This window comes from Numenius arquata, chromosome 7, assembly GCF_964106895.1.
Source record: "Numenius arquata chromosome 7, bNumArq3.hap1.1, whole genome shotgun sequence".
NCBI lineage: Eukaryota > Metazoa > Chordata > Aves > Charadriiformes > Scolopacidae > Numenius > Numenius arquata.
In genome coordinates, this window is record NC_133582.1 from 57644787 (window position 1) to 57664739 (window position 19953).

The 19953-nt window shown below is 41.8% G+C and overlaps 1 protein-coding gene across 1 annotated transcript in view; it reads left to right on the forward strand.

Moving 5' to 3' along the window:
• Positions 1 to 8384: 8384 nt before the first annotated feature.
• Positions 8385 to 19953, forward strand: part of MEOX2 (mesenchyme homeobox 2) — a 52518-nt gene continuing 40949 nt past the window's right edge. Inside the window, exon 1 of the mRNA XM_074150454.1 lies at positions 8385 to 9363. Within this exon, the coding sequence (XP_074006555.1) occupies positions 8853 to 9363 (511 nt within the window). The 5' untranslated portion in view covers positions 8385 to 8852. The remainder of the gene's footprint in view (positions 9364 to 19953) is intronic.

A 19953-nucleotide genomic window follows, 5' to 3' on the forward strand; every position in this document is an offset into this window, starting at 1 on the left:
TACAGTTTTATAGGGTGTGCTAGATTAGATACATTCGCAAACATTTTACCCTGCTAGGAAGCGAAGGCAGAACTTTGTCTGGTAATCTGTGCAAAGCACTTTTTCTGCTCCTTCATTTGCTTTAACGCGAGGCTTTCTATTTTTGTATACTGCATCTAAGAACTCTCCCTATTACTAAAAGAAAGCAGGCACTAACATAATTTGTTTTAATCGTACATTAAGGGTTTAAGCCTGGAGGTATGCTCGTATTTTTGCGTGGTTGAACACCCTCTTTTAGTGTATGCATATGTGCATTTATACATCCAGTATGCTGTTCATGATAGGATTTTCGAAGTTTAGTAAACAAATCGTTGTAGCAACGCAGTTTCTCAGTTGGTACTTGCACTTTATGCAAATAAGAATAACTCCAACAGACAGGCGTACTTTCTCCCTTGCTTGCAATGAACGTAACACAGGAGATAAACTGATAAATATGAATGAAAGAAAATTTAAAATCCGACGTCTCAACTTCTATAGCAGATCATTTAACGATTTTAGTGCAATTAAAATTTGAAAACGCGCTAGTAAAACATTTTATCCACCAGCTTTCTTTCATATACGTTTGTTTCAAAATGCAATTTTCAGTGGTTTGGGGTTTTTTTGGTAACCACGAGGAACAGTATTTATGTTTAGCTGCACTTTTAAAAATTGCTATTACAGTCTAACAATGAAGTTGATCCTGCGAGGTCTATGGGGAAAAGAAAAGACTCAGCACTTCTCAAGGTCAAGTCTGAAGACAGTTCGTGTTGTAAAACATTTAAAGGATGAATTGTTTCTCTGAAATGTTTTCAGTCTTTACCAAGCTGAGCACAGTAGTAAAAGTGTATGAAGAATCCATTATTAGTAATACTACTAAAGGTAAAAAGCAGTAATAAGAAAGAGGCACTACAAATACCGTGGTGACAGCAAAAATTGTTTCTACAAATGGGACTTTGTATATTTGGATGCACTATGAACGCATGATTCATACCATGGGATATTAGTTTTTATTCAAACTTGATTGTTTCAAATGAAAGAGCTTTAGATAAGATTTTTTTTTTGTATTGTAAATACCTATCTCGGCTTAATCCTGCTGCCTACAGCTAAAGAGATGAAAAATCCAAAATGCTTTCAAGGCAGTTTACCTGGACAGTGTCTGTTTTATGAGTTTTAATCAGAGTTGTATTTGGTATCACGAAGGAAAAGGCACGGCTTTCAGTGTAACATAGCCAAGAAGCTGACATGTCTCGTGCCTTTCTCTTCCATTAGAGACATGCTATGCCTCCAGATGCTGCAGTCTGGATTTAGGGGCATATACTGCTCTTGCACAAATAAGAGTTGCATATGTTACGAGTTAATTCCATTTTGTTGTGTTCTCTTGCACATGGCGTTTTGAAACAGTTAAATGGAAAATATTTTTAGTTTACCATCTTGTATTGAAATATACTTGGATTATTAAATCAAATCTAAATCCCTAAGTGATATGTTCTACAGCTCACATGCGCAAATGCGTAAAGTTCATGGACAAAATGCCTATGAGGGAATTGCACGAATCCAGACAGTGTCCCCACATGCTGTATTTTGCATTTGTGTCTCAGTCAGCTGGAAAGAATGCCAAATAATATACCTCTTCTTTGCTGCGCAGCTGAGCTTCGCTGACCCCACAGCGCTAGACACTTTCCTTTTGGAAAAGAGGGAGGTAGGAATAAATGGGTTTCACACTTTTATTGTGGGCGTGTAATTCAGATGAAATAGATCAGATGGGCATCAATGAAGAGAAGAAGGTGGCTCCCGAAAGCGATCCAGCGCGCCAAAGTCCGATATTTATATTTAGACGGTGTGAAAGCGCCTCAAAGACAGTCTCTTACTGGAATAGTTTATTGAAGCCACCCTGAGACCTATCTGCACTGCATGAAAGGACACACAAGTGTGACGCCTAATAAAGTATAACAAATACAAGCATCTTTGGAAGGTTCATTTCAAGAAATAGTATAATATATTCGCAGCTCATCAGTAAAGCTACATTCTCTTTTGGGGAAATAAACCAAACAAAAAGAGTTTATGCAAATAAAGGTGGTTTTGGAAGGTGTCAGCATCCTTAACGTATGCCATTTGGATCTTTCTTCAAGATAATTAAGAGCTCGCCTATTTTTTTTTAACGTCAGTAGTGTCATTGACGCCAGCAAACTTAAAATAGTTCATGGAATCAGAATCTTTGAGACAGATATGATTGTGTCTTTTGGTGATGTCTCTGCAAATTAAGCTTTTCTTGGCATGTATTTGAGGGAAATCTAGCATGCTTTTTTTTTTCTTCTTTTCTCATTCTTTCACAAGCCATAATATCTGCATCTGAGAAAAACAGTTTAATCTAAAATGATCATTTCAAACAATTGTTACTTCGTATTTAATTTCTCCTACCCAGTATCTGTTGTTAGCGTTATCTGATATTAGGCTTTGAGGAGCACGAGGCAGCTATACATAAAAAAAGTACATGTAATTTTTAGCTCTTGTTTCCTACAGCTATTATTAATTAAGGTTCCAATCCTGCAAATGCTTTTAGTCAAGCAAACTGCCATGAATGCAAACAGGACTCTGTAAAAACACAGGAGTACTCCCACGTGAAAGTGGTGAAATGAATAGAGCCTGAGCTCTTCAGGGCAGTGAATCCCTTTCTGTTCCGAATACTCGCTAGTTAGGGGTTTCTGCTCCAAGTCTAGAGCTCATCACACTATAAATCATAAGCAAACACACCTGCAAAGTAAGTGACATAATCCCAGCAGCTATTAAAACCTAGATATTTTGCAGTTATTTATCCTTGTATGTATATGTGTCTTTTTCTCATGCCAGAGCAGAGAATATTAGAAATGACTAGGAATACACCCTGTGAGAAGTATTTTACTCATTAATGTGTAAAAGAGGTGATGAAGATTAGTGACTTATCACTCTCCTAATATCCCCTGATGGAGGCAGAATTATGAAATATGCCCCCTGCTGCTGGTCCTGCAAGGGCCTGGAAATATCAGCCAGGGGACAATAAATATTTCAGGTAATGGCAGCTTTTTTTCTCTAGTTCGGTCTTTGTAATGTAAGCATACTGCGTATTTACCTGGTAAACGGGTGTAAGTCACAGAGTAAAACATTTGACGCACAAAGATTCGAATCATCTGTGTTTTTTGTTCTGTATTTTTGAATCAGCTGTATTTTTTTTCTACTTGAAGTATAATCGGCAAAATATTAACTGCGCAGCGCAGTCAGAAGTAAGCAGTGTTAAAAATACAGAGTGCTGAAAATACACTTCGCCTTTCTTCCGTGCACAACCATGCCTGTATTTTTGATGGGGGCTCTGGTAAAATGCCTTTTGAATACATACACAAACATACACATACAGATCCAAATCTGCAATGCAAATTGTATCAAATAGTAAAATGAGTAATATGTAATAATACAAGCCTTTTTTTTTTTTTTTCTCTCTGCGATTAGTAATTTTAATAGGAGAATGGAGTGAGTGTAGTGTCTAACTGTCAAGATCTGGAGAAAACAAAATGGAAAACATATTTTCAGGCATCATTGGCTTTCCTGCACATGCACTTTGAATACGTTTCTAAATACAAACGAAAGATACATCTTATTAAAACATCCTACAAGGATTGTGATAACTGTTTTTTAGATCAGCGCTCTTAAGCGGAGATAATACTAGAAAGAATGAAACAATTGTTAAATTGCAATATAACATGCAGATTGGGAAACAAATACTATTGTGCAAGACAGTTCAGTTTGCAAGTAAATTATCTATTTAAAACAAACACACACCAAAGTTCTGAAGAGGACTTGTTCTGGGACTTTGGAGTATCTAATGTGGAATGCAAGTTTCCCATGGCTTAAACCCTAAAAGCATTCCTGAAACATCATAGTTCAGGTGTGAAGCCTCAAGTCCATTAACCGTTTCAATATTTCATCGGTTTATTTAAATTAAATAGGAAGCATAAGATATTTTACTGGTAAGAGCGGGCTGGCAATTCAAATAACTTTTAATGATGTAATGCAAACTTGTAAATCATTTTCAGTGAGGGCCTCATAGTTCAGCATAACTTTTATGTAATATACTAAATTGCTGGCATAGCTTTAAAATTTGTAATACTTGGAGATCATGAAAATTAGAACAGAATCCATATGTATACGGGAGAAGTAGTTGAAAATATGGATTCAGGCTTAAAGTTTTTATAGATACGTTGTAGTCTTTAAAGCAAAAATTGTGTCTGATAAGTGTTAAACCATGGCACATGTAAACGTTAAAAAGAGTGAAATGGAAGTACACCACAGAAATGCAATGTTAAAGTTATGTGGTATGCGTTGTGGTAGTGTAATTTCTCACAGAAAAATGTTTTTATGGTAAGGTATAGTGAAGATACTGGTATACTGTAAGTTTATGAATGCTAAATGTGATTATCATCATTCTTAACTAGTCAGGGGTTCAGTATTTTTGACAAATCAGTCAACAAATCATTCATTTTCTGTGCAAGGATTTTCAGTTAAGGCATTCAAGCATCCCTGAAATGATGCATAATCCCCAGGCTTTATTATTGCTTATATCTGTAGATTTCCATTGCAGCACAGGTATCAAGAGAAACGAATTATATTGCTTCTATGGGAGTTAAACAGGCAAAATTTAGGGAAAAAAGAAAAGACTGAAAATAAACATACATCTGTTGTGAATCTGGATTGACTCTAAGGTTAAATAATGATGCCTGCCTTCACCAAATTGCCATGGAAAAATACGAACTGATCATAATTACAGTACAATAAAACCTCGTCCTCTTGCTTTGGTAGGCTCTTGAGTACAATAAAATCTTTGGCTAAAATAAACTGAATTCATATTTGTAAGCTTTCTCTTTGACAGTAAGGAGAATACTCTTAAATGGCGTAAATTGTCATCTTTTTGCTGACTTCAACAAAGTTACGACCATTTATACCACTCAAACGGTGGTCCCCAAGTATGACTATCTGTCTAATTTTACTGTAATATGCATATTGCAAATGTGCAAACCACACACTAAGAAAGAACTGTTCAAGAATCCTACTTACATTCTGATAAATATTCAGGAAGATGGTGCTTTCAGCCTCCAACGTAAAAAACTGAGCAAGACTACAAAAGTCCTGAAGAGGAGGAATTGTACACTGGTTCATTCAGGTCAATTTTATATGATCTCTTTCCCCATAAATCGTAAGGTAAAAAAAAAAAAAAAAAAAAAAAACGCAAACCCAAAAAACCAAACCAAAACAAGAAACCCACCACCCAACCCGAAAAACACAAAGCGAATGCAAATATTAGCCCATACATGAAAATATAAATGATGTTCCAAACTGTGTTGGTTCCAGATGTTTTTATGAGTTAAACGGTTTACTGTTTTCATATATTTAAAACATTCTATTTTTTCACTTGATGTTATAAGCTTTGGGCAAACTTGCTGGCATTGATTTAAGTTATGCTTTTGTACCACATGTAGGTCAAACGCACATTCTGAAAAGATACAATACGAACGAGAACTCAGTCATTAATCTCGAGAGGTAATAACTGCTTACACTTTCTTCAGCAATTATTTCACTGAGAAGCTTTGCACTGAAGCTTTCTTTGACTGAAAAGTCATAAATTTTTACAAAGGATGGTATCATATAGCCATAGTTATTTGATAACTCTGCACAGAAAGTTTTTGAATCGTTTCAGTAAGTGTTTGAAGTCGTTTATTTGCCTCACCATTAGTTGCCTATATTTGCATTCTCCTTATATTGTTTAAAATGAAAGCAGAAAGCTCTATAGAGATTTGCATTTTCAGTTCTTGCGTGCTTAAAATCTCGTATTAAATTAATAAGAACACTCGATCTAGGACTTGTGTATTCATTAGGGGACTTAGGAGCCCAAGGAAGCACAGTCCCGAATATTCAGATTTAATTATGAAGCTAATGGCAATCACTTTGCCGTGCCATTACGACTTTGCTATTGCGTTCCTCCTTTTTTTTTTTTTATTTCTTCTTCACCTTTTGGAGCCTCTCCTACCTCTCCCGAAAAAAAAAGTGCTATTTGGCTCCGTCTCTTATTTCTCTTGGAAACCTAATCTTTCTCCCTCCCCCTCGCACCCTCTCACTTTCTTCATTGTGCTTCACTTATTTCACTTTTTTTTTTTTTTTTTTTTTTTTAATTCTGTGCAAGAAATCCTGTGCGGCCATCCCCTAGAATTAAACAAACAAACAAAAAACAAGGCTTTTTTTTTTTTTTTTTTTTTTTTTTTTTTACACTGGCTTGGGTTTGGGGACTTCCCCTGCCCCTTCGCAGCTGTGGCGGTGTCAGGGCTTCAGCGGCGGCGGCCCTTGCAGGAGGGGTCCTGGCATTCCTGCCCCCCCCGCCTTCCCCGGGCCCCGGCCCCCCCCCCCCCCCCGACGGCGGCTGTCCCCCGTGGCCGGGGCGGGCGGACTGACAGCAGCAGGTTGGAGAGCCGCGGAGGGGAGCGGAGGGGTGCGGAGAGGTGCGGAGCGGGGAAGCGGCTGCCGGGGGGGGGGGGGGGGGGGGGGGGGGCCGCCCCGCCGCTCCCCGGGCTCCCACCTGGGGCCGCCCGCGCCCGGCCCCGCCGCCCGCCCCCGCAGCCCTCGGGCCGGCGGGGAGACGGGCCGGGGCCGCTGCGGGAGCCACGCACCCCGCCGGTGACTTATCTGGCTTGGTGGCACCGCCTGGTTTCTGAGGGACACCACCACCCCCGTGCTCGCAGCCCAGCAAACCCGAGAGGGGTTCAGCCACTGCGTTTTTCTTTGTACTCCTCTCTTTTAATATTAGAGCACATATTGAAACGATAAACACAATGAAAAGCACAAAATATTTCATCAGTGTTGTAACTGTATATTTCCTTTATTCTGAAGAAATATCAAGTTTTGAACAGTGCACAGAGGCAGCAACTGCTGCTTTGGACGCCACTCTCTTTTTAAAGACCGCATTGTTACAGTTAAATCTAAAGACAATTTTTAAAAAGCATTAGATGTCAGAAAAGGGGGGAAAATCTTACCGTCGAAAGACTGCTGCAGGTTCCAGCCCAGTCTGAAACTGCAGGGAAAAGTGGAGCAGCTGCTGAACAAAAGTTTTAGATTTTTTTTTTTTAGAAAGTCTGCAAAACTAATTTCCCACAAAATAGGACTCAATTTCCGTTTAAGAAACTAGCTCTTGCAAATCTCATACAATTCCTGATTTTTTCCAATAGCAATTGAAATTCATTTTATCTTTCGCACATGGACTCAAGAATTTAGACTTAAATTGCAGGAGCGCAATGGTTTTCCTTTTTTTTCCTTTTTTTTTTTTTTTTTTTTTAATTTTGATTTGGGGGAGGAGGAGGAAGGTAGAGCGAGGAGGAAGGGCTAAGAAACAAAACGTTTCCGCAGCGGGCACCTCTTTGGTCAGTGATGAATAAATGCTTTATCCTAATTTAAACCAGTTAACAGTCGCCTTCGTGGCTACTGTTAATTCCACTACACGCATGTTTAAGAACAAAATAAAACCGCCAAGCTCAGCCTCTCTGGGTTGTCCCTCTTGACCCACTGAAGACCACAACGAAGGAAATAAAGATACCGGGAATAAAAATGACGCGAGTTCTCCTTTTGAAGGGGCAGGGGGCAAGAAGGGAAACTTGTCTTTCTCCGGCCAGATCTGGTGGCCCGGTGAGCGCCGGTGGTTCCGTTGCGGAGCCACCCCCCCGCTGCCGGGGGGACGCCGGGTCCCTCCCGGGGGTCGGGGCGGTGGATGGGGAGGGGGGGGGGAGCTGTGTGTGTGAATGCTCCGCACCCGCGGCCGCACCGCGCTGCTGCGGGGGATGGCGGCGGGCGGCCCCGGCCCCTGCCCGCCCCGCGCACCTCCGCGGCCGCTTACGCGCTGGGCTGCGCTGCGCCCTCCCACCTGGGCGCGCAGGTGAGGCGCTGCCCGGCGCCCTCCACCCCCCGGGGAGAATAAAGCAGCGGCGGCAGCCCCCGCACCCCCCTCTCCCCCCGAGTAAACCCCGCGGATTTCTCTTCACGTCTTTATTGCGCTTCCCGGGGGGGGGGGGGGGGAGCGCGGGCGGTGGCACCCCGAGCGGCCCCGGCAGCCCCGACGGGGCGGTGATGGCCCCGCGGGGGGCACCGCCGCCCTCCCTCCTCCTCCGCCCACCCCCGCCGGCCCCGGGGGCAGCCCCTCTGGGCTCCGCGGCGGCGGGGGAGTGGAGACGGGGGGGGGGGGGGGAGAAGAGGCGTGCTCCCCGCGGCCCGCCCGGGGGCAGGGGGAGGCGGGCTGAGCCCCCGCCGAGCCGGCCCCCCCCCCCCCCCCCCCCTATTCCACCCCCCCCCCCGCCGCTGCCGCGGGAGCCCGGGGCGCGGGCGCGCAGCGCTGCCGCCCGCTGACGGAGCGGCTCGGCGCGGGGACGGCGTTTTGGAGGGAGTTCGCATGTGGTCAGTGCTGTGTTGCTAAGCCAGCCCCCAGCTCACATTACACACTACTGTATTTATAACCTCTCGGAGCTGTTTCCCCCTTCAAGCAGTTCTCCGGGACCACCTTCTGTTGGCTTCAACCTCTCCCACTTCTTGACATCTGAGCAGCTCTGAGACAAGGCTCATCTAGGTCCGGGTGTTTATGCAGCGGAGACTGGCCACTAGGGCTAAAGACCTGGATTATCTGAGCTCAGCTGCCTGCTGCAAAGTCTGTCGTTGCCGTTTTGGAAAAACAAAAAAATCCCAACCCCGATCTATTTACAGTGAAAGTTGACCAAAGGGTGGTGAAGTTGGATCTTTCCTAAACTCTCCTGCCTGGAACCTGAGACTTGCATGCCATGGATCACACACTCTTTGGCTGCCTGCGCAGCCCCCATGCCACTGCGCAGAGCTTGCACCCTTTCTCCCAGTCTTCTCTTGCCCTGCATGGAAGATCTGACCACATGTCCTACCCTGATCTGTCTTCTTCTTCTTCCTCTTGCATAATAGCGGGATACCCCAATGAGGAGGGCATGTTTGCCAGCCAGCATCATAGGGGGCACCACCACCATCACCATCACCACCACCACCACCACCAGCAACAGCAGCACCAGGCTTTGCAGACGAACTGGCACATTCCTCAGATGTCGTCTCCTCCCGCCGCGGCCAGGCACAGCCTCTGCCTTCAGCCCGACTCAGGAGGACCCCCGGAGCTGGGCAGCAGCCCCCCCGTCCTGTGTTCAAACTCTTCCAGCCTGGGCACCAACACCCCCACGGGGGCAGCGTGTGCGCCAGGGGACTATGGCAGGCAGGCTCTGTCCCCGGTGGAAACAGAGAAGAGGTCCGGCAAAAGGAAAAGCGACAGCTCAGGTAAACGGCTCACGCTTTCCCCCTGCGGGGCGGGACCCCCGGGCGCAGGGTGCCGGGGGGGAGCTGCGCTGCCGGGCCCCGGGTCCCCCCCCCCTGCCGCGGCTGGGCTGGCCCCGGCCCCGGCCGCCGCTTGCGCTCTCGCCGCCCGCTGACACCGGGCTGCCGGGTCGCTCCTTCCCTCCAACGCGCTCTCGGGTTCTCCATCGTTAAAGCCAGCTTTATTGGGGTGACGGGGAGGGGGTAGGGGGGTGGCGGTGGAAAAATTAAAAAGGAAAAATCCAGCACGTGATAGAGCATGAAATCAAGGTTGGGGATGGTGGAGGGGGGGAGAGAGTTTCTTACAGTCGGGGAGGGAAACGCTTGAAGTTTTGGTGAGGATTTTAGCATCTGGTCCCGCGTCCCCCTCCCCCCTGCCCGATACGCCACCTCTGCTTCAAAATTCGGAATATAGCGCGCTCCTTCCCCTCCGCCCCTTCGCCGCGGAGCTGACTCCGGCTCCGAGGCCATTGCACAACGCTTGGAAACGCTGCCTTGGAAATGGGGACTGGGGAGAGGAGCTGATGCCTCGCTGCCCTGGAGGTTCTGGGTGCGCCTGCATCAAACCCTCAGCGTGGAAGGGGCGAAATTTGGAGTCTGTAGAGCAAACGGGTGAATGGGAGTTTTAGAAAGCTGCTTCGCTTCAGTTTGCTGGTGGCGGGGGCGGAGGGAAGGAAGGAGCTGTCTGACTTTTAAAATCACTGCAATTCTTACTTAAAGACGAGCGTACAAACATGTAGACCCGCAGTCATTCCAGGGCGATGATTTGGCATCGCTGAGCCTGCAAAAGGACCTTGACATAATCTCTGCTTTTTAAAAAGGCAAAGCCTGTCAAAGTCCCGCTCTGACAAAAGCCACTCGGCGAAGGCAACGCGACCGATGGCACTTCCGTTAGAGCGCACGTAAACCGGGGGGGTCATCAAAAATATACTGGGACAGGCAGGAGGCACTTGAAAAAGAGAGGGCTCAACTGTTTGAAAACTCCAGAGCAGGCGTAGCGAGTTGTTTGCTATCGAGGAAGAGAAAGTGAAAGGCTTTTCCAGATAGTTATGAAGTTCACAGCTGAAACCGCGATCTCTTTCACTCGAAACGTTGTGAGTTTGGTAAAGTGGTAAGCGACAGAAGCTACTTTTAAAAATAACCCTCAAGGATACCATCGTTGTCTTCATTGCTCGTTACATTAAGAAACGTTTAGAGTGATTCAGGATGGGTTGAAATGAATTTCATTTTACGTAGCTGATGTACGGGCTAAAAACTCTTCCAAGACTTAAAAGCCGTATTTAGTTAAAACACTGGTGGCGAAATCTCTTGTTGCATCCTCATTACATCTTATGAAATACAAGGAATTCTCTGGTTCCGTGAGGTGTATGAGCAATACTAACATTTGGATTCCCATTACTCCTGGGAAAATAAGTTGGATGCCTGTCGGTGTAAGGATTGACTGTATTTGTCAGTCTATTTACAGCTGGGGGGAAAAAAGGAAATGGGTCCCTTTCACTGTCAGGGAAGTATCTGTATCGCTTTCTGTTTATTTCATTTTGCAATGCAAAAGAAAAAGAAAAAGCCAGTGGGGAATGTCACAAAGCTTACCCTGCAGTGACGGGAGCCTTCCACTGGATTCAGTGGACAAGGGTTCGAGCCTTTAGCCATGGTCACGCTCGCCCTGCGCCGCACTCCCTCCGAACCTCACTTTCTCAGGCATTCTGAAGATCAAGGCAGGTAACTATTTCCTCCTCCCTTCCCCTAAGAGAAAATATTATGTCTGTTCGCACAATTGTGAATCTCTCAAACTGAAAATAGGCATCTTTTGGCGACGACTGAGTAGCTGCTGTATCTTTGGGTTTTCTTCAGCAAAAGCCTGAGTTTTGGACTGAACATTTAACCCCACCCCTTTATTAATCCTGAACTCTGGTGCTAGATATTTAATGCCCTTCTAATGTATGGCAGCAAGACCTTCTTTTAAGCCACTGCGTTTCTATATTTGTCTTCCGTAATTGCCCCTCCTTCGATTGAAATTCATCCCCTTTATTTCTCATTAATCTGTTTTTTGTTTTGGTTTTTTTTTTTTTTTAAAAAAAAATTACCATACTTGAAAGAATTTCATCCACGCCTTCCCCACTTTTGGAGACATATTCATCACACTTGGAACTACTTCAATAGGCATTTGTATAAAATCCTAATAGTAAATAACTAAGAAGTGAAGAGAGACTGTTTAAGTTTCAGTGCCAGCATTCTGAGACAATTATTAATGCTCTTGCTTATTTACAGATACATTTCCTCTCCTTAAGCAGATCACTTAAAGCCACAGAATGTTCAGTGTTTTCTTGAGCACTGAATCTGTTCTGCATTTCAGAGCTGAATTAACCTTAGGCTACCCCTTTCTTGCACTACTTTCCTTTCATTCCTGAATGTTTAAGATCAGGAAGGTTAATTCATAAAGCTGAGTTTATAGATAGTTTAAAGGAAAGGAAAACATGAACATTCCTTGTATCATCTCCCAAACTAGTAACTGTTGCTCAGCCATATAGATATTCTGAAAATTTACCAGCAGAGATACCCCATTTTCCTTATTTGTTATGATGACGGGAGTGTAACTTTTTGAATTATAAACAAAAATCGAGAAGATGAGCAAAATTTTGGATGATGGACTGTATGTTTGCCCCTGTGCTTGCTCTTTTCCCCTGGAATTCACGCGAATGGGAGGCTAGAAATATTTTGCACTATGCTCTGTTATACTTTTGTTTGGGATTGAGAAAGCAAGGTGAGATGTGCTTTTGTGGTAGTTTTACAAACTGACTTACAGTTTTCTCTTGCCCTAACCCAGGTTTTAAGCAGTTTGGGAAGTTCCCTTTGAAGATACTGAATAGGCTGCCACAGAACAGGGTGAAATTGTTCGACTGTTCTTGTTGTAAAGGACTGGGAAATACTGCTTGTTTAGTCATCGCCTCCTGCATGCTGCAGCTGTCAGTGTCTCCAGGTTTTGTAGCCGCTCTGTCATTATCTTCGGAACATTCCTTTCGACCTGCGTAGGCCCAGAAGTGGGTCAGCAAACTCGCAGGCGGGTCGAGGAGCGATGCACACACATCTTTAGATGTTAACGTTCTGCAGTGAGCAATGGCCATCTGCATCCTTGCCTTTGTAACTCGGCTCTGCGTATGTCAAGGATGCAGGAGTGAAAAAAAAAAAAAAGACGATACTAAACTTGAGGATAGGTTGCAAATAAATTCGCTTATTTTAAAGCGCACTAATGGTCAGAATTATCTGCGTGCTAATGAGGTGCGGATGAAAACCATGCTGAGTGGATAAAAAACATATTCTTGGAGCGCTTTGTTGCTTTGTGGTACAAGTTGTTCTGTATGGAATATTTTGGATTTTTCTGATGCCTCCCCTTCTCATTACTTGCCTGTGACTTTCGAGGCCATTTTATTTCTGTTTTTTATAGAGTAGGTTTTGATTCTCAGACGATACAGAACACATCAAATGCGATTGTCTAGGTTGGCTTACTTAGGTCCAAGTTTTCTTAAAACTTCAGTTGGGAGAAAAGCGTATTAATGCCTGTATAGAAAGTGTAATCCAGGCTGACTGAGAAATACAAAAAGAAAGTGAATCTGGTAGCCTTAAGGAAGGCTAAAATGCTATGGAAAAAAAAAAAATAGAATCTGGACTATGCTGAAAAGATTAGAGGGAGGCTGAGTACTGTTGAAGGAGTTCTAAGCACTACAGCTATTCAGACATTTAATTGCAATAGATAAATATATGTTAAAAGAAAATTTGATTCCGGTTAAAGACTAATGTAATTAAACACACACACACACCCCCCGGCTTAAGAAACCTTTTTATTTTTATTTATTTATTTTTAATTTTTTTTCTAAAGTTTGACATGGATAAATGTTTTTCTGAGGCACAGATTTCCAAGGAAAGGCTAGCAGGTAATAACAATTATTCATATTTTTGACTGTATTTACGATAGGACCATATAGAAACACTGCTGTTAAACATACAAAAACGTTTCAGGAATCCAGTGTTTCAATAGCTGTTCTGCTGGTTTTTGTTCATTGACAAATCAGCCGAAAAGAAAACAATACTCTTTTTTCCAGTGTTTTAACATCTCTTATAGCCTACCTATTCTCTATGTGCAAGCAGTAAAAAGTTACATCTCCAGGGAATTTATTTTAAGCACATCTAAATATCATAAATCATATGTGCTTGTTTGAAATAGTCTCTAAAAAGCAGGTAATTTTGATAAATGATTATAAATACTGTGGAATCATGGGTTTTGAGGACTTCTCATTGGTTTCTGAAACACATCAGTAAGAAAAATGAGCTGCGCACTTGTAGTCAAAAAGAACTGTGTAACTGATTCATCAATATGTCTGTGCTTTTCAGCGTGGTTGTAAACGGAAGCAAGAAAAAATACATAATAAAGCATAGTTTTTCGGGTAAGAGTTAATTTGTTTGGTATCCAGTATCAAAGCATCCCTTACCATTAAAAAAACCCCAACAACAACAAAAAAACACCTCTGTAGAATTCATAAATGAAACAAGTTCAAAATCTGATGAAGAATAGTAATAATTTTAGGAGAAAACTTTTCAGGCTGTTTGCTTAGCAAATGTTGGGCTACCTAGTGGGCTACTTGCTGGATTGTTTAATAGATGAATTTTTGCAATACATTCACTTTTGCTCTCAGGAAATAATAATCAGGAACTTTTCTAGGACTGTAAAATTTTTAAACACTTTTTTACTGATACATTCTCAGAATTCTTTGCCCATACCCAAAGAGTAATTTTGTGTGGGCAGAAATAAGTATGGTCTCTAATTATGTATTTCTGTCTGTTTATATGTATCATTCAGCAGGATCTACACTTCCCCTCCCACCCCCCCACTCCCCCCCATTTTAGAAACGTCAGGGTCCCAATCCAGACATTCACTGGAGCACAAATGTTTTTGTGTGAAGGTCTATTGACTCTAATGGAACTCCTGAAGCGCTCAAGGTTTTTTAAGCCCTTGGAGCTTATTTCTGTTACTCTGTTTTAAATCTTTGGCACAGAAATGTAAACGTAATTGCATGTTATTCTTTTATTATTTGGTATTAAGCCCTGTGAAGGATCTCAGTCTTCAAAACAAAGCCACCGAGGGGTCTGGATGAGTAAGAAGTGTGGTGCTAGAACCAAATGCAGAAGGATATATGGACACATGGGGATTAAAGATTCAAACATTCTAGCCATGTCTGGAGAAAATTTGACTAAAACTTTTCAAAAAATCATGGTTGCAGTTACCTGTCAGAATTTTTAAACTATTGTTGCGTGGTAGGGAAATAAAAATGCTTTATAATTCTTGTAGATACTAATTGATAAAATATTAGGATTGCCCGATTGTTCGAGCATTGCCAATTCAGCATTATATATATAAACTGAATTTTAATTTCATTGGCTTTAACATCCTAGGATAAAATTTGTCCTAACATCTAGCAAAACTTCTCTAGTATTTTACACAGTAAGTAATCAGATTCTGGATTATTATTTTTTTTTTTTTTTGTCAGACTTGTTGCCCTTTTTAGATACGCTAATTATTGAACAAGCGCTTTTTAATCGAGCCTGTTAATCTGCATATAGTTTGCTGTTTGGAAATACTCGTTCTTTAGTGATGTGGTGACTGGATATGCTGTATCTTTGAAGTCCTCAAGAGCAGGATTGAGTTCTGTGTCTTGAAATTTAAGGGAAGGTGACAACATTATCTTTGCTGCTGTCTGCTAATAGCCTGATGCTGCTCACTGGATTATTGCTTTCAGCAAATACAACGTTACACGGCACTATGAATGGTCACTGTAGCACGTTTCTTTCAGTAGCAAAATGTATTCTACCAAGCAGTTTTTTTCAGTCTCCGGAAGGGAGGCAAAATAAATCTGGTTTCATCTGCTGGAAGGAGGAAAGTTTAAATCCATCAGTAAAAAGTAGTTATGGTGGGGTTGGGTTCAATCCTTATTTTTGCTGTGTTATCCCGTGTCCTTGTTCTAATACATTTAAGAATGCAACTTGAAAGGATGCAAAAGGAAAGTCATATTTTTTAAATATAAATACTTGCATATGTCGCTAATAAGGTTTCTAACTAAAGTGGTGTGGTGTTAGAGAAGCTTGATAAACAGTGCTTGGGGCTACTTCATTACATCAGTGCACAGCTGGGCACCGAACCCAGCCTTATGATCTGTCCCGAGCCTCTGCCCTGTCCTTTTATGTCTGTTTCCCCAACCTATACCATGGCAGTACCAGGGCTTTCCTTCCATTTGTAAAGTCCTGTAAGCTTTTATTTAACGAAAAGCTTTGTGTGTGTGTGTGTGTGTGTGTGTGTATGTGTGTGCGCGCTTGCGCTTTTTTTAGTAGGCTTTAAAGACTTGCAGATCTGCATCACCATTTCTCCAGCATTAATTGGTGGCAGGGCAGGAGCAAGACGGGGCGCAGCCACCCCCGCAGAAAGAGCCTTCCTCCTGCTCCTCGGCAGGGCAGTCACATCCCCTTTACCTGCCCGAGTTCATGTGGCCGCATAGGTGGGCATGGCAAGAAGGCATTTGACTTCTGGGGTGAGTGCCCGGGGTCTTTGATGATCGGGTAACGGCTTTCCTACTGCGTTTAATGAAAGTTTGAATTGAAAAAATAGCCCGATGTAATTGTGTTGGGTGCACACAGCCTGGTCGTGTATGCATTTGAAGTATTTGGAATTGCTAAAAAAAAAAAAAGCTATTAAAGCAAAGGGCTTATAAACATACATGCTAAGGGAAGTTTCACCCGGAAGATATCGATGACAAAACTCCCACTGACTTTTTGGTAGTACCAGATTTTAAGGCGTGCGTTCTGACTACGAATGTAGCTTGGGAGGAGATAGGCCAGTTAGCCGTGCTGATGCTTATGCTTTTTGTGATCCGCTGTCTCGCATGCTTCCAGCGGCAAACACAGCAAAGGAATGCTTGTTTGAAAAACCACTGCTGCCATCGGTCTTAGTTTACCAGTGCTTGTTGCCCTTGTTATTTATTAATATATATTACAAAATCTGTGCCCTTTGATAAGTTTACCTAAACCATATCCATTTAAAATAATACTTTCATAGACAAAATTTTAAATCACACTGATGTTATTCAATGTCTGCTAATTATATATATATATATATCTATATCTGTAGTATCAGTAATGCGGAGTTGCATCACTGTATCCTAGCATTCACTAAGTGATACAAAGTGAAAAAAAAAAGTCTTTAATATAATGGGATATTGTAGTAGAGAGTTCACTGTCATACATAAAAAGTTGCTTCTGAAGTATTCTACTGAACACTATAAATAGACAACTTAGGCTGTCAAAATTCTACTTGTTAACATCAATGATATTAAAGATGTAAAATTCATTGTAGATGAGGGAGGATGTCCTTCATTTTGAGATCTTGGACTAACATAAGTCCTATTCGTAACATCAGTTTATTTTCAGTATGGAATTGTGAATTTTACAAATAATTTTGGGGGTAGGTTACTTGACTGGAAGTTGTGCATATTTCTAAATAGGCATGCGATTATACCTCAAAAGAAAAACCAGAGATCACATTTAGAAATTGTCTACTGAATATTTTGTCGTTTAACGATGAATGTAATCATTCAATATTATGCAGCATGAAAACACTGGAGCTTCTTCTCACTACAAAGAAAAAAAAAAAAGCATTCTGAACTTTGTATTGAAAACTACCTGTGCTGAATAAACCTTGCAGTAGTGGGAAAAGGGGCCCTTAAATTACATAAACAGAAGAGAACATGCATGAAAACTTAACGGTCATTTGAAAGAAAAGTTATTTTGTACTTGAACCTATGTTTCCTTTTATCTTTCTTTTCAACAAATGAAACAAAATAATTGACCAAACAGCAGAAGAAACAAGTCTCAAAGGAATGAGTCAAATCTTTCATTTATGATGGAAGAGCATAGTTTTACTAAACCAATAAAATCCAGTGGATTATGAAACCCTAACTGGAAGCCAAGGAATCTCTTTTCTTTCTTTCTTTCCCTCTTTTTCTTTTTTTTTTTTTTTTTTTTTTTTTTTTATGAAGCTGCTTCTTGGACTAGAGAGAAATTGGTTGATTGAACATTATTTTATAGCAAATAGGATATGAAAAACTAAAACTGAAACAGATTACTGCAGGCTTTTAAAAGTCCTTCTTCCTTCTGCATTCTCTCAGATCTCTAATAGCTATTTTTTATTTTTAGCAAGCGAGCCTGAACAAATGCTTACATAAACTGCCTTAGATGCACTTCAGTGGCCTCTGCCACCATTGTGAGTTTTAATTCTTAGACTGCGATCCTGCGATGATGCCAGTATGCATTTAATTTCGTATGTTGGGAGATGAATGAAATCCTGGGTGTCCCGAAGTCAAAACTAACTACTGAGTGGAGCCAGGACTTCACAGCAGAAGTAGTTGCATTACTTTTGATACGAACACACCCGAAGTTAAGTGTATGTTTACACATTTTGGTGAATTGGGGGCATTAGTCACTTAAATTTACCAAGCGGAAAAAAACTGTTTCCCACTTTGGTCCTTCTAAAAATAGATGCTAAAAAATCTGTCGGACATATGTGGACTGACAATATAGCTCTGAAGAGAGTTGAACGAACCGTGGGGTTTTCTACCTGCCAAGTAAAAAAAAGGGCATAATCTAGAAGTATGCAATGTACCCCGAGGGTGCATGGAGGTTTCTTTGGAAGGGGGTGTTTTTCCAGGGTGAGTGAGGCTCCTCAGGCACACGGGTCTCGGTAGCTTTTCAAGTCTTTCATTTTCTTTCAGCTGGTGCAGAACACCAGAACGCTGTAGGCCCCATCCTCGTAGGGTATGTGGATGGGCAAAAACCTACTTGTTAAAATGTGCTTATTACTGTAAAAAGAGTGGTAGGAACAGTGACTAGATGTCTCCTAAATTAAAAAAAAACAACCGTTGGTTTAGTGAAGGAAAAAGGAACGGCAGTCATATGTGTTGGTAAATTATACGATGGCGTTTTTTGTCAGGCTCTGGTGCACTGAGCTGGTAAAAACGGTGTGGATGGAAGCCCGGGCGGCTACGCCGACACTGACCGCTCAAAGATGCCTTGTAAAGCTTTGTGCTGAGAATGCCAGATGGTATTTTCTGCCAGGAGAAAACAGCAGTCTAATGGGGGCTAAGACGCGTTCGCTCTTTTTGAATTGATATTTTCTGAACTAGACTTTAAAACCTAGTAAAAGTCCACGAGTCGCACTCGCCTTATGTAGCACTTAGGGAGAACTGAGAACGTTGCCCGTCCTTTGCACATCGGAATTACTGGTTTGATTGACTCAGAAGTGACATAGTAGTATTAAGCTCTTTTTTTTATCTTCTTTTTTTTTTTTCTTTCCTATATTCTTGTTTTGGGTGTACCACAATGACCTCAAGCCACAGCTGTGTGTTAAGTCTTTGCGTTCCTGAGGACATTATAACAATACACACTAATGGTCTCACTCCCTTCCCTCCCTCCCTCTCTTTATTTTTTTGCACAAGTCCATTTCTGAAGGAACATATGCCTGTACATCCTTTCCATTTCCATTTATCCTCGAAGAATGAGCACTTTTTTTACAGCAAAACAAAAAATACCACCCTTTACCTTAATCAGATTTCCATTAGATGTTAACCTACAACAGCTTAAGGACCGCAGTGATCCACCAAATAGAACAGCACTGTTAGATAATGTCGGTCTGTTAGGCAATGCGAGATGAAACAGTTATGGATCAGTGGAGCGAAGTCAGGTAAAATCAGGAGGCTTCATTAGCAGTTGACCATAAGGTGTCTTGAATCCACAGCATTATCTTTTGTATTAATGCCACTTAATTTTACATTATTTTCTAATGGATTATATTATTGTGCCAATAAAAAGAGTGATTATTCTGTCTGTATTATTTCTTTTTATCAAACAATATATTATTATTAAAAGTAGTAAATAGAACAACTTAAATTATAAATGAAAAAAAAACCAATGTGAATATGCACAGGAGAGAAAGCTGGAGACAAGTGTGCAAATATTTTGGGTTGGTTTAAATTATGAAGAAATATGCTGCCAAACTTTCCTGTAGCTTTGGTTTAGCTTTCCATTTTAATTTTTTTTTTCTCCAGTCATTCTGACCCCTTTGCTTTTTACACTATACATTGCTATAACTTTATGAGGCAAATATCTTTATTGTTTTAATATGTACAGAAATCTAACAGGATTCAAACCCTATAAAGCTATCTTTATTTCACTGGTTCCAAACTGAAATTTGGACATACAGAGAAGGCACCAATCAGGTTTGCAGTCTGCTAGAATGAGAAATATCAGAGATTTAATGTTTTTATATTTGCAAACATATCACAAGGGCTTTGCCAGACATGACACCCAAACAAACACTTCTTTTGGATAGAGATTGTGTGTTTCAAGTACGGTGGCTAAATGCGTCCAGCCGTTTTGAAGTATGTTTGGCGAAATATAACTTCCAGAATGACCCAATCCTTCAGAGTTCTTGGGTAAGCCATTTCCTTCCCTCCTGCA